Source organism: Falco cherrug, chromosome Z (genome assembly GCF_023634085.1).
Source record: "Falco cherrug isolate bFalChe1 chromosome Z, bFalChe1.pri, whole genome shotgun sequence".
Lineage (NCBI taxonomy): Eukaryota > Metazoa > Chordata > Aves > Falconiformes > Falconidae > Falco > Falco cherrug.
Window position 1 is genome coordinate 11,534,367 of NC_073720.1, and position 22,280 is coordinate 11,556,646.

General features: G+C 48.5%; 1 protein-coding gene across 8 annotated transcripts in view; it reads left to right on the forward strand.

The window, feature by feature from the left end:
- RUSC2 (RUN and SH3 domain containing 2) overlaps nt 1–22,280 on the forward strand; it is a 62,914-nt gene that overhangs the window by 27,748 nt on the left and 12,886 nt on the right. For 7 of the 8 annotated variants that reach the window (XM_055698759.1, XM_055698764.1, XM_055698766.1 and 4 more), the window contains 2 exons: nt 17,369–19,447; nt 21,188–21,973. In XM_055698759.1, the coding sequence (XP_055554734.1) occupies nt 17,476–19,447; nt 21,188–21,973 (2,758 nt within the window). In that variant the 5' untranslated portion in view covers nt 17,369–17,475. The remainder of the gene's footprint in view (nt 1–17,368; nt 19,448–21,187; nt 21,974–22,280) is intronic. The other variant, XM_055698765.1, reaches the window with a different exon arrangement.

Genomic DNA, 22,280 nt, shown 5'->3' on the forward strand with positions numbered 1-22,280 from the left:
ACAGCCTTTTTCTGCAGCAGTTTTATGAAGGAACCATTTTGCTGCTGCAGGTTCTCAGTTCATTGCTCCCTTTCCATCCCTATGCAGTGGCAAGGCTCTCCGGCCTTTATGCCTGGTGAAGAAGATAAACCCAGAGTTTCAGTGCAGGGTACCAGGTGGGAAGGAGAGGGCTTCCAGCAAAATCACAGAGCAGAGTGCATTCTTGTCGCAGCTCTGTGACAATTTCCTGCAAGCACCATGGGGTTTCCTGAACTGCAGCTCCTTGTCATCCCTATCTCACCATGGGACCTGGGAACCCTATCTGTGTCTCCAGGTCTCTGTCCCATTCAGCCCGATGGGAGCAGGGAGTGGGATATGCTGCTGTAGGTGTGTATCCGACTGCACTTGTGGTGCTGCTGCAGAACAGGCTCTAACAGGAGGTTGGTGGGGGGTAACAACAGCACGTGTGTGTGTGGTGCATCCTGGGCTGGAGGACAGGATATGCAACAGGACGCATTTATGCAGGACACACATACTTATTATATTGGGGCACGGAAGAAAAAATGTGTATAGTTTTCTGTGTATGGTGCTTGCCTAAAGGAATAAAAAGAAAGTGATGTAGCCTCCTTCGCTGCATGGGGTGGGAATGCTCCCCAGGACATACAGTCTGTACCTAGGTGGTAGATGCTGCTTTTGTAAGAGCATCTGTTAAGCAGTGAGAGTGCACAGATAATCTCTGCCTTGAGATGCTTAAAAGATGGGCAAGAGCTTCTGGTGACTGGAGCTGACCAAAATGATTTGCAGGAAGGAGATGTAATTGCTGGTGTGTGTCTTCCTCACTGCATTGATGCAGGATGCTGGAGTTAAAGTGCAGCAGGATCTCTAGATCCAAGGGACCTGGACCTGCATTGCAGGAAGTGCAGGTGGCCCAGGAGAATATGCCATGGACTCAGGAGTGGCCTGCCCATGGCTCCATTACCACCTCACAGGTGTCTGAGGCTGTGGATAGCAAAGAAAGAATGAATTATCTGTCCCAGGGACCTTTATTGTCTTCTAGTCTGATGGGTCAAGATCTCACTCTGGTATTATTCCTGATAGCCAGACAGTAGCCCTCCCTTTGCAACCCCATGTTGTGCATTGCCCCATTTTTCATTTATTTCCCAGTCTTGTTATTCTTTTTTCAATGTTTTCTGAAAGCCTTATGTAATATTAAGGGCAGGTTGATAAATGTACTGTGGGTCACTTTCCTTCCTCTTTCAGAACAGGTACAGATTTTACCTTTATTTGCCAGCCACACAGCTTTCCCTCCTTCCTCTGTTTCCTCACAGACATTTTTATCAAAAGTCTTGCTTCCAGCTGCAGTCATGCAACTATTCTTCCGTTGTTTTGGGATGAAGAATATCTTGTCCCTCTGACTTGACTGCATTAATCTTCTTGAATTTGTTTCCACTCCAAAAACTCATTCCATTTTCTGCACCCTCTTCCCTCTATATTATCTAACCTGTCATCACTGCAGCTTTAGGATGCTTGGTTTTGCTAAAACAGTGCCAAAGATGCTGGTTTACTTACTTCTAATATCCTTCTTGGTGTAGTTATTCATTCAGGTTGGTCAGGAGCTCTGCTCTTCTAATTTTCTCACTGTGCTTGGTGATTTGAGATTATTATTTTTTACTTAGGATGCACATTGAAAGACTTTTCTGCAGTATTTCTCCAAGTTCTTTGTTCTTGTTGTTTTTTATAAATGTTTTTCCTGATACACCAGAGATGGGCTCTTTAAAAATTAGAAAGGTTTTGTTACAGAGGTGTTCACTTTTTACCCTTCTGTTTAATATAAACTGGGTCAGCTTGAGATACTTAGTTCAAAGGCAGTTCTATATTGATGATGCTGGATGATATCTCAGTAGGCGTGGTTCTGATGGTTAAACCCAAGAAAAGCAAACTGAAAGTGAGACATGCGGAGATCTGTGCATGTGGCTCAGAAGCAGAAGGTTGGAGGTGCCTCACTGTCAGCTGTGGAATCACAGGACGATACCAGATGAGAAGATTTTGTCCTGTGTTTGTGGAAGCTGCTGAAATCTGGCCGGTAGTGGGAAAGTTCACTTGTCTGCCTGTGCTGCTTGGTGGGAAGAGTCGTGATGTGGATAAAGTGCTTCTGGCAGGTCAGACTCTTAAGTCCAAAAGAGCCAGAAGTTCACCCCCTTCCAGAGCCATGCAAAAGGTTACAAGATAAGGCTTGAAGGAGCTGAGGGAGCTTGTCTGGCAGGGGATGAAATCCCACAGCAATGATCAGTGACAGCTGTGTTAGTAACTAGCCTTAGCAGGGATTTGTCAGGTTATCTGCTGAGCAGGTTCCCTGCGTGCCCTCCCACTCCTCTGGAATTTGGTTACTCTCCAAAGAGAAAGAAACGGGCTGTCAAAATGGCTCTAGTTCCTAATTCTGCTCCAGTTTCCTCTCTCAATGAAAATTATTTTAACGTTCATTTTCTGAAAGAAGTGGGTCAAAGCAGGGATGTATCTGTGCAGATAAGCACAAGAGCAGGCTTGTCCACAGACTCTTCCTCTCCCCACTGCAGTTGTGTCACAGCCTCAGGGTCATGTAGGCAATGTTTTTTTCTGTCCATCACACGCATGCAAATATTCCTTACTGGGCAAAGCTGCTGGTGGTTTTATCAGTAGATAGGAAAAAAAAAAAAAACCACTGAAATCCCCTGCAGCTGTTCACTGGTGTAAATGGGAGGGCGACAGAAGGCAGAGCTGTAATGTAGGTGAGTGGCCATAATGTGGGTGATGGCAACTTCTGGCTGAGGGTCACCCTCTGAGTTTGAACTCTTGGGATAGAGACCGTGTGTTGGTCTTTGTGCAGTGCTGACAGCATGGGGCTGGCAGTACCTCTGAGTGGCAAATAATAAATACTTGAGTGATGGCAGCAATGCTTTGCTTTGCTTTGCTTGGCAAGCAAGAGGAAGCTGGCACTACCACCAAACTGTCTCTCTCTGTCCCAGCACAAGATGCTGTCTGGAAGCAGAGAGCGAGTGTCACTGCCCTGCTTTTGTGCTTTTTGGCCAGTGGCACAAGTATCTCAGAGTGATGAGAGCTAGTAGTCCCTTCTGGTAAGAGGGGATTTTCTCCTCTGGGAGTTACACAGGGGAAGAAATAGAGCCTTTAGGGAAGACCTTGACAAATGTGCAGCAGATTTTCACCTGCTACTTGCCCTGGACCCACTGTTACCTCAGACTAGACCCTGCTCTGTTCTTGGGGAAAGGTGGGACACATGGGCAAGGAATGGGTGCTGGTCTGGGATACTCTGCCTTCCCCTTGGCTCCCAGCTGTGCAAAAGACCCACTTGAGCATCTGTGGCTCTGGCAAATGCTCAGGAACTCTCCTGCACACTGGTGCTGGAAAAAAGCCCTGCATACAGTTTTAGGAAGATGAGTTTTTCACAAGAACTCAAGTTGTGATGTGAGATTTGAACTGATGGGTTGCTTAACTGTGATGCAGTCAACCTTGGGCAAAATCTGTGCTCCTGAACGTTGGCTAACACAGACTCAGTTTAGCAACATTTAGATAATCTCAGCTCCTTCTGACCCTCAGGGGACCAGCTCTTCAGGTGTTACTCTTCAAGGAAGCCAGAACATACATTGCTCCCTACATAGACTAATCACATCAGATTAAATCCAGAACTGCACCTTATTCTTTGTAAACTGGCAGCAGCTGGCAGCAGCTGCCATCACTTCTGCAAACGCCAACCTAAATGCTTTCGGTGGGCAGGCTCTTCTCTGTTCTGCTCTACCTGCATTGCTGCAGGACCAACTGCATGCTTACTTGGCCTCCTTTTACCTAGTGGGTCCAATTCACCTGAATTGTTTAGCAGGACACCTTCTTTTGGTCCCTCTGTGGGGTTCCCATGGCAAAGAGCAGGGCTGTATGCCTCATGCTGCATTGTCATGTGTCTTCTGTGTAAACTGAGATAGCATAGCTGTCCTCACAGATGTCCTTCTCAGCAGGGAGAATGACCTGTCTGGACCATTGTGCTAGTGCAATTTTCTGTTCTTAGTAGTGAGGCTGGTTCCAGTGTCTGCTTACATGGCATTTTTCCCTGTAGTCCAACCCTCGGATCATTTACAGTAACTCAAGTGGCAGAATCATAAACCCACATAGGAGAAGATCCAGTGAGAGATATAAATAATTCCTATCTCTGGTCCCAGGGTATTACTGGCTCATGCAGTATATCTTCCTTGGCTTTGCCTGATTCATTCTAATGATCAATACCTGGAGTGAGACAACTGCCTTGGGGTTTGGCTTACTCTGGTTGACCTCTCCTTCACTTGTTAGGATGTCAGTTGTTGTAGGGACTTCTAAGGGATTTCTTGCCTGAATGTGGCTTATTGTGAGCAGTGATTGTAGCTTGGCCCTTTGGAAGAACAGCAAGAGGATTTCAGCATGCATCTGCATTTAGCCATTTTCTACTGGCAGCAAGCTCTTCTCCCTTGTCCACAGCCAGTGGCATCTAGCTTAACCTGCTGCTGGGATTTGTGCTTCAGCTGCAGGTCATATTGCTTGAAATGGCCACCGAGGAGAGCACCTCCTTACCCAGATGTCTCCTGCCTTCAGCTCCTTGTCATATGCCTCATTTTCATTTCTGCAGGCACTTGCTATTTATAATTACTGTATTTATAAAGCACTCCGAAGGTGGTGACTACTTCTTAGTGCAATAAGCCTGACAGCCTTTCTGTTCCCATGTGCTTCCCTTCCCTGCTTCCTGATAGACTGGCTGGTTTTGGGGGAGTACTGGACCAGAGGAAAGGTGAGACTGCATGGAGCACAGGGGGACCTCAGATGTCCCTAGAGGATTCCTAGTGCAGTAGAGCTAGCCAGTTCATGGCACGATAACAGAAGAGGAGAGGAGGAACTGCCAGAAACAGGTATGTCCCAGCACTGGCAAGCAATGCCATGAGGGTGGTTAATGCACAAAGGTGGCTATGCTGTAGTCACATGTCGTTCAGTTTATGTTTGGCCATATCTTATTCAGGCACTGATCGTAGTTGTTGATCCATTGGGGTTTCTATTACCTGTGCTTCTGTTGGTGACTTTGCACAAGCTTCAGAGACCACAAAGAACATCTTCATCTCCATAACCCTGACCTCTGCAGGCTTTGTGCTGCTGACATGATTTGGTACTGTGCAGTGGAGAAACACCACCAACTGAAGCAATGTGTTTGTATTTGTCCTGGAGGCACTGCAAGGTGATTCCCCTCTGTACCAGAGCATGTTTGACAGCCAGTATTTTGGTCTGTTGCCTTGTTGACTGCTTTCCCCTTGGCACGAGCTGAGGTTGAAAAGAAAAACCACAACAACCTCTTGGCCTGCTCGTCAAGATGAAAGGGGAATCTTCTTTCGTGGAAGGAAGCCACCAGACCTCACTGATTTCATGAGGCAAATTCACCAGGGAAAATATCCTTCAGCCCGTATCTTAGTCAGATATTGAAGACCCGTTTATCTACTGGGGGACTGCAAAGAGGATTTGCATGGGGACGTGGCAAACCTGTCCTCACAAGCCTACTCTGAGAATTTGTGCAACCTGGAGGAGCAAAACCCCTGAAAACCACACTCCATAGACAACAAAAAGAAGCTCCTTTCCTCAGAGAACAGATATGTAAGAAAAATACCCTGGTTTCTTCTAGGCTAGTCTTGTTGTAAACCTTGATTTTTTTTTTTTTTTTTTTTGAGCTTAATGCTGAGGTATGTAAATGTGTGTAACAGAAGATACTCATAAAAGTACACTTTGTCAGGTTACAAATCACTGAACTGATTAAATTGATTAAATTGACTTCAGCTCATTAAAGTGATGTCATTAAACTGCAAAAAGTATCTGTATGTCACCCTGGTCATAAGGGACTTTACTTGATAAGTGTCTACATATGAATGTTAAGGTACATAAGAAACGGAATGGAAGATTATGGTGCAGTCTTCTGATGCTGATACAGAGTCAGGGGCTGGCCCACTGTTGATTGGGAAACTGTGCAATTAGTCACCCCAGCTCAGAAGCATGACTGCAGACCTGGAAGGAATTAAGAAACTGCCCAGGAAACTGCAAGAGCCCTGGAAAACTCTTACATGAGGAGAGACTGAAGAAATGGTAATTATTTGTATTAAATGGGAAACTGGTGTTTGTGATATAAAAATAATGAGCAGTCCAGAGAAAGACGGTAAGTATTTATGAGGTGCCCTGCTTGTAACATGGAAGCATTCCAGGAAATTAAAGAGGATTACTTGAAACTGATAATAGGAATAATTTTCACATACTGTGATTAATTAGTCCATGAATCTTGCTGTCAAACTTCAAAGCCCAGCAATATTCCCAAATGGCTTCTTGGCATTTGTGTGAGTAAGACTACCCAGTGTATTTATAGTACGTGTTCAGAAGTTGCAGAGTTTTGAAACCTCTTGGTTGAGCTGAGGCCCATTTCAGTGCAAGGACTTTGGAGCGACAAATTCTTCTTCACCACTTGTTGTTCTTTTCTCTGAGACATCAGGTACAGGAAGAACACAACAGCTTCAAGAAAGGACATGTCCTAATGTGAGCATGTCCCAGCTGGGAAGGTCTGGGAGCCTACAATCTTAAGGTGTCTCCTCAGCCCTCTCAAACACCCTTGAAGTAGTTGAAAGCAGAGTGGTCATCCCTCCAGTAAACTTGGTGTGTCCCCTTGGATCCTGACCTGCTGTACTCCTCCAGTACAGAGCCAAGGATCATCCCATTTGCTCTCCTTTTTTCTCCTAGTGAACAGGTCTATGCATCTTCTGCAGCCTGGCAAGAGTTTCCTCAGCAGAAGACCTTGGTTAATCCAGAGTTACCAGATTTAGTTAGTTAGACCCTTAATGCTTTGTTGTTAAGCCCAGTCATTCCAAGCCTAATTAGCACATGAGCTGTCTTGTGGAGCGATATCCTAAAATAAACTGTTCGGAATAGAGCTTTACAAGCTCAGTTTGGTTTGGGTTGCCAGCCCCTGCAAGGGATGAGTTTCTCTTCTCAGAAGAACAGTATATGTAATCATTAGGAGTGCCTGGTCTGCTTCATAAGTATTTTATTAAGGTCCTGGCTTGCTTTTTGCTAGTTCTGATACATGGAAAATACTCTTACGTAAATTGATGCTCCAGTTTTATCCAGATCCTCTTGAGTTCTACCCTGCTGCCGGCCATGCAAACATAGAAACACCCACACATCAGGACACTTAGAGAGAAGTTGATGGCCAGACCAAGGATCTGGGAATACTCTTGTACATGAGCAGAATGAAAAGCTTGGGAGTACTCAGAGGGGTGGCAAACATAGTAGAAAATATGTTAACTCTCCCTGCCCTAGCCCAAGGACAAGCAATGAAGTTTTTGTCCTTCATTCAAGCAATGAAGCAATGAAATACCCTTATGTCCGATAGGACTGTCAGTTAACTAGTAGTTTAGTGTGGAACTCACTGGTTCCTGAAGTTACAAGCCCTAAAAGTTGCAAGAATTCATAAGAAAAGCGAAATACTCAGGGATGTTAAAAAAATATAGTACTATGATTATATAGGCTCCTAACTTTTTATTGGCCAGTTTTGAAACCCGCCTCTAGACATAAACTCTTCCCATCTGGAGGAGGCTGGCTGTGACTGGGAGGGAGCATGGAGCAGCCGGTCAGTCACCCATTTTCCCACTTTGGGGTTATTACACCTCATGCAGAGCATCTAAATTGTGCCGGGAAAGGCGGAACATGAGGCTTTGCCTATCTGATTCAGTCCACAGATGAATCAAGACTTCCCTGTAGCAGTTGATCTGTGAAGACTAAGTATGTTCATCTATCCATTGCTTCTTTCTCCTCCCTCATCCTTCTGAACTGGTGGCAACAGTTGCCTTTGATTTCATCTTTCTTAAGAAAAGCATTCTTTAAATAGATTTGTGTTGGCCAGGGAGGTCATGTGAAGACCTGCTGTGTAGTGCAAAGGACAGTTTCTAACCTTGCACTGTCTCACTGCAGTCCAAGGATTTCCTCCCAGATCAGAAGCTTCTTGTCTCATCATCATGGGAGTCATCTTGCCTTGGTTTTTTTTTTTCTTTTTTTCTTGCCCACCCTGGTTTTTCTGTTGAAGTGAGATTTAGACAGCATTTGGACATGATTGCAGAGAACCTTTTTCTTCAGGGATCTGGCCAAAAAAAGGTCAAGAAATGCACAGTCTTAAGAGTGATCAGGCAAATTCCCTTCCAAACCTGTGTGCTACAGGGTCCTTTCCTCCAGCTAATCTTCAAGAGACTGCAAAATCCAGCCTGTGGTCTAAAAGCAGTTGGATATCAGCAGCAAAAGTATATGTGGTCCTGATGTCCTTCAGAGGGCAGGATAAATTTGATGCATTAGTCTCATCAGATGCTGCCTTTATTAGGCTGATCCTCAGCCTTTTTGCTTTGTAGCTATCATCCCCAAATCAGGGTGCTGCCAGCCTCCTGACCAATGAATTACATGTTACATATTCCTTCCTTGGAGAGACAGAAATTTTCTTCCTGTGTATCCACTTACTGCTTCTGGTCTCAGCAGAACTGCCTAGAGCTGGAAAGCGTTAAAGTTTCCTTCAGTGTTAGCAAGAGTCAGCTGTTGGACACAGCTGCTGTTTGAAAAACCATTTAGATGTGTACTGTGAAAAGGAACATCTAATAAAACCAGGCTGCTGCTGGGATGTTTTCTGTTTGTGCTTGATTTTGGAGCTCCTGATCTGGTTGCATGCAGTGCATATTGAGTTCCATTGCATCATAAAAATAATACAGCCCTGCAGATGCAGGCACTCTGGCGGAACTGATGCCCATCACTGCTAGGTAATGCCATACCTGCATTGCTTCTCCTATTCACTGGGACATGGCCACCTAGTCCTGGTAGCAAACCATTGCACCCTGGCTGTGTTCAAGTCTGAAAATAATGCTTCCGGGGATTTTTGGCATTGCTAGCTGCTTTATTTATGGTGGGTTGTGGGGTGATATGTTATGTATTTCAAGAACTTGACCCTGCCGTGGTTTTACTTCACTCTTCTGTACCTTTGCTACCTGTTCTGTACCATGTTTTGCTGTGTTGCTACATGAGGTTGTACACCTGTAATCTGCCATCCCAGAAGCATTTGGTTTTCACTTGATAGTCAGTGATTCCTGTATACATAGAGCTCTGGGCTGAACAGACACTGAACATTTTACAGCCTTTTTAACTGAGTTATCTCAAGACTGAGTTGCTTATTTGTCAGGCTTTCTCTGGTGATCCCTGATGCTTTTGCCTTGTAAGGAGAGTTCAGGATTGTTTTGCAGATGTGATTCCTGCAATGTGTGTCTGGTCAGAAATGCAATGCCAGTTTTAATCTGGACAGAGAGGAAGCAATAGTGAAGATGCACAGCCCTGGAGAGGCTGGAGTCTGCATGGGTGTGCTGACCAGTACTGCAGTGAGGTCTTACTCACTGTGAACAGACCTTCGTTGTCCCTTTTAGGCCTTAGCACATCTCTTCTCCTCAAATCATGAACATGATAGGGTATCTAGGACTGCCTGAGGTGGAGCTGTCCTCCTGTGCTTATTCTTTGTGAGGATGAAACTTGCTTCTTAAATTATCCTCCCATTAGCCTTGGGTAAGCAAGGCTGTCTTTGCCATGGGCTGGGCAACACCAAGATGTCTGATGCCAGACTCCAGTAAATGTTAGGGAGGAAAATCCTGAGGCCCCAGTGGAAGTGATTCATGACCCCTCATGGAGAGCTCTTTCCAAAGTACAGTAGTTCTAGGGATGCTTCAGATCCCCAGAAACCCCTGAAACCTCCAGTGCTGTTGAAAACACCTCCATCCATATGAAGCATCCATGCCTTCTCCACTTCTTGCTATCACCTCGGGAGCCTTCGCCCCTGCAGTGCACACCTGAGCAAGAAATTGAATGCTCAACGGAAGTGAGCTGCTCGCTCACTGTTGCGTGTAGCCATATAACAGACTTCGGGAGCAGCTTTGCCATCTTGTATGCCTGCAGGCACAGGTCAGAGATCCAGCTTTGAATCACAAAGCTGTGCTGTTTGCTGCCTGACTCCCTCATTAGGATGCTTTATTCCCTGCCCAGCCGTGGCTGTTGTGGTGGGGAATTTGGAGCTCACAGCTCCCAGGCGTAGAATTTGTTGAGAAAACTTTAGTCCCTGCTTCTGCAGGCTTTGACTCTGCTGCTGGCTGTGTTTTTGTCACGACTCAGCTGCGGCCTCTGGTTCCTAGGTGAGGCAGGTTTGTAAAAGAAGCGCGTCCAAGAGGCAGCCAGCTCTGCAGGTAAGCCCTGGCCAGTGCTGTGCAGTGAAGGAGGAGTTAAGCTTGGCATCTTCAGCTACTGATTCTGCCCAGCAATTTCATGTGCTTATAGGATTTTATTTCTTTCTGCACGGGTTCTTGAGGGCTCTGGGAACCCTGCAGCAGCCAGGGTCCAGCACCCAGGCAGATCCATATTTCAGAAAGGAATTGTGTAATTTCTGCTCTTGTAAATCTTCAGTGTGCTTTCAGAGTGCTCAGGTGCTATAGAAGTGTAGTCCCTCCTGCTGCTGCTGCTACTAGAGTGTCTGTGGTGGGGAAGCATTTACTGTGTCAGCACTTTAATTCAGTCGCAATTTTGGTGCAATATGAACATCTAGAAACATCAGAGTCTTTTTCTCCACTGAGGAATTGCATATAGTAATTAGGAGCATATGTGGTGGGAGCTGGGGCAGAAGATGGCCAGTGGGGAGAAGGAGGAGCAGGTTCCAGCCCAGATCACCTCGGTGGATGCTCATGAGTCACCACCTGTAAGTGGCTTCTGCCGAGTGCCACATGCCAAATTATGAGTCATAGAGCAAGAGAGCACAGAAATGGGAGAAACTGGTTCGGTCACTGTCCAGCTCCTGGGTGAGCTGCTGTATATCTGCTGCTTGAGCTATTTCTGATGTCTTGCGTAACTCAAAATGCACAAAGCAGCTGGGGCTTCTTCTCCGGTGACTGGGAGGCAGTACCTACCTCATGCTAGTTGTGTCATCGGCAGGAATACATATAACACCTATTGCTTATTTTTGCATCACAACCCCCCTAATCTCTGCTGGCCAGCCCCTCATCCCTGACCTGCGCGGCTCCTTGCTGCCACAAGCACAAGGGCTGTGACTGATCGTCGCGTGCTGCAGTTTCCAGTTTGAACACATCATAATCCTGTATAGTTCTGGAATGTAATGGTACATTAATCATGGCTAGTAATGATACATTAGTCAGGCTGTCCTGGAAACCTCTGGAAAAAGCCCTGGCCCAGGCAGCAACTCATTGTGGAAAGAAAAGAGAGTGGTCTTTTCAGGAATGAAATCACTGTTTGCTCAGCACAAGAGGAGCCAGCCTGAGCTGAGGCAGAAATTTAGGAAGTATTTAGTCTTTCTGTGTTGCTGCAGCCCCCTTTAGACTCTGGGTGCTGGAATATTCAGCCTGGGACCAGGCAGACCACCCTCACTATGCTCCCTGTTCCCTGAAGCAGGGAAGGAGAGTTGGAGGTTTAGGATGAGTCAAACAACTAGTATTTCCTTTTACACCTTTTCTTTCATTAAATATGCTGGATGATTTACTAAAGCATTTAATGAAGGCATGAATTTGGCAGAGATGTATTAGCCAGCACAATGTCCAAACAAATACCACTAGCTGGTCCCACCCTGCAACAACGTACAGGCTTCCTCACCTCCACCCTCTTATTCACCCCCATGATTCAGACCCATCCCCAGGCCACTCATCTTGTGCCCTTCACCCCATCCTCTTCACTAGCTGCTCCATGAAGGCCCTCCAGCCTCCTGAAATTTTCCTGTTAAGTTTTTTTTTGAAAAAAACCATTCAGTACTGTGCTAGCAGCTTTTGAAGTGTCATAGCTGGGGCAGGGACTAAACTGCATTACTGGGACCCTGGGAACTGGTGCAGGAACCAGTGAGCCCTGAGATCCTCCACCCAGTCTGAAGAGTGGCTTTCAGTCTGGATTCATCTGCTAGCCCTTTTGCCTGGAGGAAGACGTAGGGGGAGTACACTGAATATATCTCTCCCCATGGAGCAGGGAGGCGATGTCTGTATTGTGCCCCCATCTGCAAGCTCATGCAAACCGTTGCTTTTGCAGCGTTTCTGCTCATGCTTGTTTTGTAGAGGTGTGTGGTTTCTTCAGGCATGTTAAAGCAAAAGCTTTTAACAACCCTCAGAGAACAAGCAGCTCCCATACAAAAGGATTTTTGCTGGTTCATCTATGAAACTGAATGCCCAGCTTCTAACTCTGTTTTTTCTGTCTTTCACCCTTGAGTCACATGATGGATCTTGGTCCCTCTGAGGAAGATGATGATGGTAGTGAAACCACAGCCATTGAGAAACAGACAGCAAGAACCCTCACAGATAAAGGTTTCCATTGAGCGTTCAGTTTCATAGCAGAGTGACTGTGATTTGTGGAACCATAATCTGTTTAGAAGAGCCAGTCTCCAAAAAGCCATCATTGCCTCCAGCTGATGGTTCTAATGATCTTGCTCCTGCCTCTTCATCCTCTGTGGTATATGTGCAGTCCTTTTGCATTTAAATCACATTTATTGTTTAAATCTCTGCATGCTTCCTACAGTATTGCATTACATTTTATGGGGAAACTTGGATCTCTGTGTGTTGAACCCTGTGGCCCCACGTATGCAGCTGACAGTGCTGAGCAGAGCCGGGTGTTAAGCTGTCAGTGATGGAACTCCGAAAGCGTGGCTGGGGTGGTAACAGGTAGCGGGGCATGCCTGGAGGTATGTGAGCACCACACCTAACACATCAGCACTTGGAGGCAGGGCTGGTGTTTGCATGAGCCCCCTCTAATTGAAGCAGAACCTTGCAGGCCAGTTTGGAGCCAGCTCTGATGGCTTCTGCATCTTCTCAGCAGTGTTCTAGAGGCAGGAGGTCGTACTCCAGAAGCTATTGAGCTGCACTGACCACCCTCAAATCAGCACAATGTCCTCAGTCTTTGAGGGTACAACAGAGGAGGGATTTGAGGGCCTTTCTGTAGCACTCAGCAAGGACTTAAAAGGCATGACCTGCATAACCTGAAGGGCTCAGCTCTGCAAGGTGCTGCATGCCCCTGTTACCTTCAGCACGCTGCCTCCTTTGTTTTGTCATGTGTTTGCTTATTTATTTATTTGTTTGTTTGTTTGTTTGTTTGTTTGTTTGTTTGTTTGTTTGTTTGTTTGTTTGTTTATTTATTTACATGGGTGTACAAGCATTCATAAGCAATTCCACACTACACCATAGGTATCTCACAAAAAGCATCCTTCTCTGCTCTGTATTACCTTGACTGGATTGAGGGTCCACAGGTGGTGCGATGTCTGGCCCTCACCCTCTCCAGGTAACCTTAGCACCTCCAGAAAGCGCTGACTGAATAAATAGCCCTGTCTCCCATGTAGCAGCAGATGGTGTCATTACAGAGAGGGCAAAGAATTTTCAGATTTGCAAATAAAATGGCTGTTGTACTGATGTGTCTAGAGTCATGGTGCTCCCTACATGCCTCCCAGCCTTTCACTGCCACGATGATGTGCTTTTCTGGGCAGGGATCATTGCTGGGTGCTCTGTTTGCTGTTGTGTGTGTAGGACTGAGCAGGATTCAGCACACTGTGAACTTGAGCTATTGCAAATGATAAATAAGAAGAATGAACTGATTTGGCAAAAAGTATTCAGGTGCAGACTGCCTATCCACATCTGGAAACTTCTGCTTGCAAAGGGGTGTGAGGGCTGTAAAAAGAGCTGATCAAAGCCAGCAGAATCTGAAACTACTCTGCTTGCTGGCTTTTATGCCCCAGTGCCAATCCCAGCCTACCAGATGCTGAATAGGAAGAGGGAGGATCCTTCTACAGTCTTCCAGAATCAGGGAGGGAGACTCAGGGAATGTGTGGCCAGGGAGGGTGCTCTGGTGTTGGGAAGTGAATAATCCCTGTGCTGGCAGTACCATTGCCAACTTCCCTGCATCCCTGAGACAGAAGGATGTCAGGAGATGTGTCCCAAGAAAGAGGAGGGGTATCTAGGGCACAAAAAAGGTCACACATATCGCTAAGGAAGCTGTCAGAATGGCTCGCAGCAGGAGCTGGCTGTGTGCCACCTGTGATGTTGGACAGCAGACCCTTGTGCTGGGAGCAGGCTGTGAGTGCAGGCACAGTGGGCATCTGTCTGCTGCAGTATCTCTGACAGCCAGTGAATCCCAGTCGACCGGGAGAGCCTGTGCTGCCAGCGAAACTAAATAGCTGGGCAGAGTTGCATGTTGCAGCCAGAGCTCCAGAGCGACAGCTGGGAAGTGGCTGTGTGTCAGCTTTCTTGACATTTGGCTGTCAAATGTCGAAGTGTGCCTGTGCAAGCCTTGTCCTTCCACAGCAGCTTCTGCACCAGCATGAAGTGTGTGTTGCTCAGCAGGGCTTGTCAGCAGACCCAGTGCTGGTACTGGGAGCCGGCTGCCAAGCAGCCATTTCCCAGCATCAGTGAATGTCGTGACGGAGGGAAGACACAGTCACTCAATATGAGTGATCAGCAGACTTTGTTTATTGTCCCTTACAGTCACCTTTTATGCCTTGTTATAATTAGCTCATACATATTACAAAAGTTAAGCTCATTATTGGTTAGTTGCCCAAATACCAAGCCCGCCCCTAGTTTCTCTTCTGTAGTTATCTGTTCCCACCTGCAACATTCTTTTCCCACCGCGATCTTCCTGATATTGTGTAACAAGGACAGCCAAAGACAGTGTATTTTTGCTTTACTTCAGATAAGCTGAGAGCGATGTGCATTTTTGTCCAGCCAGCTGGACTATGTCTATGTGACCCTTTTCAGCTAGCCAGTTATCCACAAGTGAAGACCTAGTACTTCAGCAGTGAAGTGTGCTGTCATCACAGTCTGTATCCTCAAAATGATGCTTTTCAAGTGGTTACATTGTGACAACACTCAAAATATAGCAAAGCCTTATGGAGAGATGTGATCTAAGCATTGCTATCACCTACAAAGGCAGTAACAAGGACAGGGGAGGTCTGCATGAGCCCATAGGCACTAGCTGATCAGCTTTTTTTCATACAATGCTGGGAGGGAGCAGGAGACAGGAGAAATAAGGGCTCCTGCTGCTACATGTTCCATCAGTGGTGCATAAGGTCCAAACCGGTGCATGAACACTGCCCCAGCTGTTGAACACCACTTTGAGCGTGTGGGTGTCCTTGGCACAATCAAGAGCTACTGTTACCCATGGTGATTCTTAAACAATATGATCTTGAGAATCCCTGATGTAAAAGATCTCCCCCCAGGAAGTGAGCTGAGGACAGACTCATTCCTCTCAACCTCCATGGCAGCAGCTGTGGGAAGGAAGCTAGAGGCTTGTAAGACAGAGGAGCCATTGAAAGGGGAGTAAGGGGTGATATAGGGAGACTATAGGTGGAGGAGAGTTTAGGGTCACACCATAGTCCAGCTAGATGTGGTCCAAGCAGTCCAGGTGAACTCTCTACTTCAGAGCCAAACCCTAGGTGAAACATCCCAGCAGAAGCAGACATGAGAGTGAGGGTGTCCCTCGTGCAGGTCTTGTAATGATCTCTGGTGGAGTCTACCAGCAGGCTTCTCTGTTCGCTAACACTGGTGTTAGCATTAACTTTTACATCATTGGGTGTTTACTGTAGACACTAGGTCCATTTTTCATCTTTTTTTTTTTTTTTTTTTTTTTTTTTTTTTTTTTTCCTGACAGCATCATCCTGTGTCTGTGAGAAGCACTACTATGCGTGGGAAGTATTTCTTTTGATTTTTTTTTTTAGCATCTTTTAATAGCTCTTCTCATGCCATGAAGCTGAAAGAACTGAAGTTCCTGATCTTTCTGTGGAGCTGGCTCATTGCTTATGCTGTTGTTCAAACTTCACTTATCCCATATTTCTCAGTTTCCCCCCTGGGCTCCCATGTGCCTTTGCAGCCTGCTCCAAATCCATTTTCTTCCCATAGTCACAAATGCTGGGGTAAGGTAGGCAAAGGCAGATACTGTGAATGCCCACCTTCTAGAGTCTGAAGTGGCAGAAGTCCCAGGGTTCTGGAGTCCAGACAAGTATCACAGTATGCAGTGTCAGGGTGCTGCAAGCACTGAGGATGCCTGGATGGAATACGGGACATGGATTGCTGACCAAGGGTGTTTGGGCCAGGATTTTCAGAGGAAGTGGTGGATCTATGAGAACACTAGGTAATTTTTTAATCCCTTAGGACCATCCTGGATCACTGTTGTCTTTTGTGGTTTCTTCCTCTCCTTGCTGCCTTAGCTGCCCTCCAGTGCACTTCTCTGCACTGGCTTCTCTGGCATGTAGAAGGGAAGGCAAGAGGGAACCTCCCTCCAGACTGTCCTGGAGGGCTTGCAGGCTAGACATCTGGGTTCGACAGGGAAGGAGGAATGAATATGTTCTCCGCTCTCCCATATCAAATGCTGATGAACATGCCCCTCTAGCTTCATGAGAACCTGCTGTTTACTGGACACTGAGGGAGTCGGGCTCTTAGATGCTCTGCCTGTATCGCCCCTGTGGCAGTCTTACTGTTAGGAAGTGCAGCAGGCAGTAAGATAAGCAGGTAAGTGCCACAGGTACTGTGGCCGAGTGTCAGGGGACTGTGAACCAGGCACCCTGGATCACCAGAGAGGCTGGTTTGAGCTGAGGCTTAACCATCAGCAAGAGTTCAGCAGAAGGCAATGTTCTGTATGGGACCATCACCAGTGGCTCCCCATGGCCCCACTGAAGTCATCCGCTCCTTTGCAGATGAGAGTCCCTTGTGTGCGTATCTAGTTGCATACTTTGGCACCAGTGAATGAGCTTTAGGGCTGCTGGATGTTGGAGAGGCATGGTTGTTGCTGCTTTCCTGTTCCAGTCTGTTCCTGCTTTCCAGTCTCTGTCTGGACTTGTGTGTCTCTTAATACTGCAAGGCCTGGCGGCACGGTTCAGTGTTTGGTCCTTAAAGGAAAGTTCAAGGTACCTAAAGGGAGGCAAGGATTAATCCAGTCCGAGAAGATGTGTGCATTCATCAGAGTGCAGCACTTCATTTCAGACCTGGTGCTGTCTGCGTGTTGTCCTGTGAGTGTATAGTGCCGTCCGTGGTGAGGTCTTCACGTAGCCCAAAGCCTGTGCAGCCCTTTGGCCACTTGAGTGAAACAGTTATTTCAGAAAAGTTTGAGAGGGCCAAGTGGAAGCACAAGTGTTGTCCCAGGAGTCTGCAGGGAGGGGGACGTGCTTGTGATGCTTTCCCTGAAGAAGGACAACTCAGGACCTTGCACGTGGGTACTTGTGCTGACAAGAACAAGTCTTCAGTCAAACCAAGGATGCTTTAAATAGTCACTGCCTTTCCTGAGAGGTGACTTCCTTTGTGTTTTTGTCTCTCTCTAGGTATCTGAAGTTCCTCATGAGAAGTGTCCTCCCTGCCTCTCATGTGAAGCCCTACCTGTCCATGGGTAGCACCAGCTTAACTGATGTCCTGAAGAGCATTCCTCACCATGGATAGTCCACCCAAACTGACTGGTGAGACACTGATTGTCCATCACATTCCCCTGGTGCATTGCCAGGTCCCTGACAGACAGTGCTGCTCCGTAAGCAAAAGGACCAACCCCTTCTGCCAGCCAGAGCTCAGCATTACACGGACCTCTGCCCTTCCAGACAGAGACCTTTCGCAAACCGATTCCTTGCTGTACAGCAGCTTTCTCCAGACCTCCGAAACGCCAGCAGAGGCCTCAGAAAACAAAGAAGGCAAAGCGAGGGATTTGATTGTCCCTAGCATCAGTAAGCGACACAACCCTTTCCTGCTGAGTGAGGGTGAAGACCTCAGCATCTTTGGTGATGACTTGGGTCAAAAATCTTTCCACCTTCACAACTCACTTGTGGCTGGCAAGCCTCCCTTTCATCTGCATGAGCTGACCTTGCCCCCTTTCCACCTCCACGACTCCAACCATATTGTGAAGTCCTGGAACATGGCCAGCCGGTCTGGTGTGGTAGATGGGCAAGAGGACAAAATCAGCAGTGACGATGTCCAGCAGAGGAACAATGCGAACAGGTGCCACCAGGGCTCAGAACGCATGGAGCTGGATGAATGCAGCTGCCATCGTGGCAGCTCCTCCACCTTCTCCTTCAATGGTGGCGACCAGGAGTGGAACCAGAACACAGGTGAATCACTGAGGAATCAGGATGCCCTACACAGCCGGACATGCAGCTGTTCCAGCTCAGAGCTCCAGCACTGTCGCTGCTACAGTTCATCAAGTCAGTCTGAAGTGATCGACCAACAGATGGGCTACATCAGCGACTCTTCCTGCAACAGCTCTGACGGGGTGCTGGTGAACTTCAGTGCTCTCTACAACAAAATGAATGGCCATTCTCGATCTAACCTGAATTCAGCCAACCTGTCCTGTGACTCTTCCTTCTGCAGCCACTCAGACACAGGAGCTTTTTACCTGGATTTGCATTCATCACCCACAGAATCCAAGATGTCTTGTGAGTCGCATCACCCAGAGAGTTCAGGGAAGGTGTGTGGGTGTCAACACTCCTCCTCACCTGTCCTTGATGCTAACTGCAACTCCTACCACCTCCACTGTGAGCCTTGCACTTCGGAGAGCTCAGACCTCACTGCCTGCTTCCAGAGCCAAGCACGGCTTGTTGTGGCTACTCAGAATTATTACAAGTTGGTCACGTGTGACTTGTCTTCCCAGTCTTCTCCCAGTCCAGCAGGATCTTCCATAACTAGCTGCTCGGAAGACCATACCAAAGGAAGCCCAGCCCAGCCCACTGAATATTATCTGTTTAGAAGGCCTGACCTGAGACAAGAAGAAAGCAACGTGGAGTGCAGTGAAGAGGAGGCGAAGGAAGGATCCACCCAGAATATGATTGAGGGTCAGGTCTACGTGAACGTGTCGCCACCTAACCTCAACACAAGCCGGCAGCGCTCCAGGAGCTATGATCAGAACCTGGACAGGAGTCCTAGCAGCAGGCTGGGCTCTTTGGAACGCATGGTGAGCTGTCCAGTCAAGCTGAGTGAAAGTCCAGCAATACCCATCCAGAGTTCTCCCCCAAAGCGGGTGACATCTTTTGCTGAACTGGCTAAAGGCCGGAAAAAGAATGGCACCTCCCCACCACTCCGGTCCAGTGGTGATTCCTCCTTGGAGTTCTCTCCTATCCCTGAGACACAGCGGGATTGCCCAAATTTCCTTGAAGAACGAGCTCGCCGCAGCCAGAGTCTTCCACCCATGCCCTTCGTCCATGGCCTGAACCAGAGCTGCGAGGGCTTCTGTTTGAATCACACTTTTGGGGATAGCCAGGCTTTGTGTTCCACCAAAGACTCAGTCGCCGGTGAGAAGGTCCCCAGTGGGCATGGGGCAGGTGAGCAAGCCTCTCTCTCCCTGCTGACGGAGGCAGATGCCCTCTTCTCAGGTGGCTTTGCCGGTGGCCACGGACAAAGAGATGTTAGAGCCCAAGCAGACGGTAAGGAGCCAGACTAGGCAGAATGGAGAAGTAAAAAGAAAGGCAGCTTTTTGGGACACAAGGGGAGCAGCAGAGGAACCAGCATGGTGATGGGAGACCAGTGTCTGTGCAGTTTGTTTCCTGGTCTACCACTCCCTGGGACAGAGCCCTGCTGTGCTTATTTCAGACCCAGATCAGTGCAAGTGTCTTGTCTTTGTATTTCTAAAGCCTCTTGAGGTTTTGTAAACCTCTCGTTTTGTGTAAGGAAGGACATGGCATTAGCACTTCAGTGTCTGTGCAGCCTGGAGGACTCTCTGCCTTCCAGGGCATTGTACTCCCCCAGTCCATGAGAATCACCCGCCTTTAGCTCCTAAGACAAAGATGTGTAGATGCTCAGCGGAGTAATGTTCCCAGCAGGTGAAGGGAAGGGAACCATTGAGGAGGTTTTAGCCTTTCTTCTTTGGAGTTACATGGGGCAGAGGTGGAGAGGGAAGAGGCAGAGCCAGCAGTCTCCTGTCAGTGCAGGGTCATGGAGCTCCCACAGTCTCTGCCAGGACTTGCAGCATGAGTTTTGCAGAGATTAGAGGAGTGGTGTGCTCCAGCTGAGAGCAGCATGCAAGCAAGCCTAGAGGGTCTGAGAAGGGGCTGGAGGGAAAACAAGCCCTGCTAAAAGCTAGTTATAGGAAGAAGGGTCTGGCACACCCCACAGACAGCAGGTAACACCAGGGCCATGCTTGGGATACGTCTTTTGTCCCAAGATTTGCTGTGAGCTTGGAGAGTGGAGGGGAAGCAAAGGAAAAGGTTCCACACCATGCTAGGATGCGATGTGGCTGGTGATCAGGGATCCCAGTCATCCCTGTGTGTCCATCCAGTGTTGTGTGTGTTGTGCACTGAGCACACAGTGTGTCATGCTTCAGCTGTGTCCCTCAGGATATTGTGGCCCCACCAGGAGCTGGAGGCATGCACACATAGGAGGTCAGCCCAGCACACTCCTTTAGGACACCCCTGTCCACCATTTGCTGGAGCAGGCATCCACTTTCCAGGGTTGGAAGGTCTTCTATTTCTGCTGCAGTCCTAATTTGTCTGGGAACATCCTGCTTAGGTCTGGTACAGGCAGGGGAATGAAGGGAGCTGTGTGTTCAGAGGGGAGACTGTTACAGGAGAAAGAAGAGGGAGGGAAGGAGGGAGGGAGGGAGGGAGGGAGAAGGGGAAGCAAGCAGCCTTTTCGACAGCACCAAGTGCGATGCGGGATGCAGGGCTGTGATGCTATTGCATGCAATGCTTGTGCTCAGCTGGGTGAGATCTCCGCACATGTGGGAGGGGACAGTCCTTCAGGATAAGAAATCTGGCGGTACCACAGTGTGTTGGGCCATGTCTTTGTGGTACTGCCAGGGTGGAGACAGGGTGAAGGCAGGTGCCTGGGGCCACGACTTTGTGCTGTCCTGGGAGCAAAGGATGGGGAAGGGATGTGAAGCTGGTGACCCTACAAGGAGAGACAAGCTCCTGGTGCAGCGTCCTACTCTTCCAGACAGCTGTAAACAGCTGGGAACTCTGCATTTGGGGCCACATGTCTTTACTTTCCCAGTTCATGATGTGTGTAACCAGTTCAGACTCAAACCACGCTGTGTCTCACTGGCCTCTAGCTCATCCTCTTCCTCTCACAGCTGAGAGCACACTCCCTTTTGGCCTGCGATATGCTGGGCTGATGATGGTTGTCCCTCTGCCTGTCCTCACACTTTGTACCCCTTTCTCTCCCCAAAGGTGGTGGCACAGACAGCAAGCCTGTGGTACGCTACAGCAAGGACCAGCGTCCCACGACTCTGCCCATCCAGCCCTTTGTATTCCAGCACCATTTCAGCAAGCCACCCAAGGCCCGTGCCCTGCACAGCCATTTTGCCTCCAGCCTTTCCCAACTCTACAGCTTGTCCAGCAACCGACCTGCCAGCCAACAGATCTCCAGTTCCCAGTCCTCGGCCCTGGCCACCTCGGCAGAGCAGGCAGCAGTGGCGGGGAGCCAAGCCCACAGCACACTTCTGACCCAGCGCTCAGCAGACGGAGCTGCCTCCCGCAATGATGGCTGCATTAAGAAGCCTGCCCCTGAGACAACCCGGCCGTCCCCCCTCGGGAGTTACTCTCCTGTGCGATGCAACGTGCCTTTCTTTCAAAGCATGGACTCCTCTTCCTCGCCCACGGCAGAAAGAGCTGAAGAGGGCCAGCCCCCCAGAAGTAGGTCTTGCCCCATCTCCGCCAGCCTGCTTCCCACAAGGTCTTCCCCGGCTGTCAGCACCATGCAGCCCTCCCAATCCACCAAAGCTGATGCCCTGAGACAAAAGGAGAACCCCAAGCTGGTTCCCAAGAAGGAGGCACCGCTGGAGCCAAGTCCACCGCTCTCAGAGTATCAGCTCCACAGTGGGTCCCTCCCGCCCCTCTCGGTGGGTGGTATGCCCGTGAGCAGAGTGGGAGGCCATGCAGATCCCCACTGGAGAAGTGGCAGTGAGAGCAACAGCTCTGGTCCCCTGAGCAGCCTGGGAATACGGCCTGTCAATGGTAGGTACCCATCCACCAGGACGTGCTGTTCTGGAACATCTCCAGCTCCCTATGGCTATGGCGGTTCCCCATCGTTATAGCTGCAGTGCCCAACAGCCCCTACCATCGCTTTGTCTGCAAAAGGAAGCCCTATGCTAAGAGCTTGTCCCTGCAGTCCTGACTCCTACGCTATGCCTCTGGAGAGGGCAGCATGGCCTTCTGCTCTTACAGCACCCCATGCTGCATCCTTGGGGGTGCCCGAAACCTGATCCCTCTATGCCTGCAGCCAGGAGGCCACTCAGGCTCCTGCCATGCTCTGCCAGGCTGT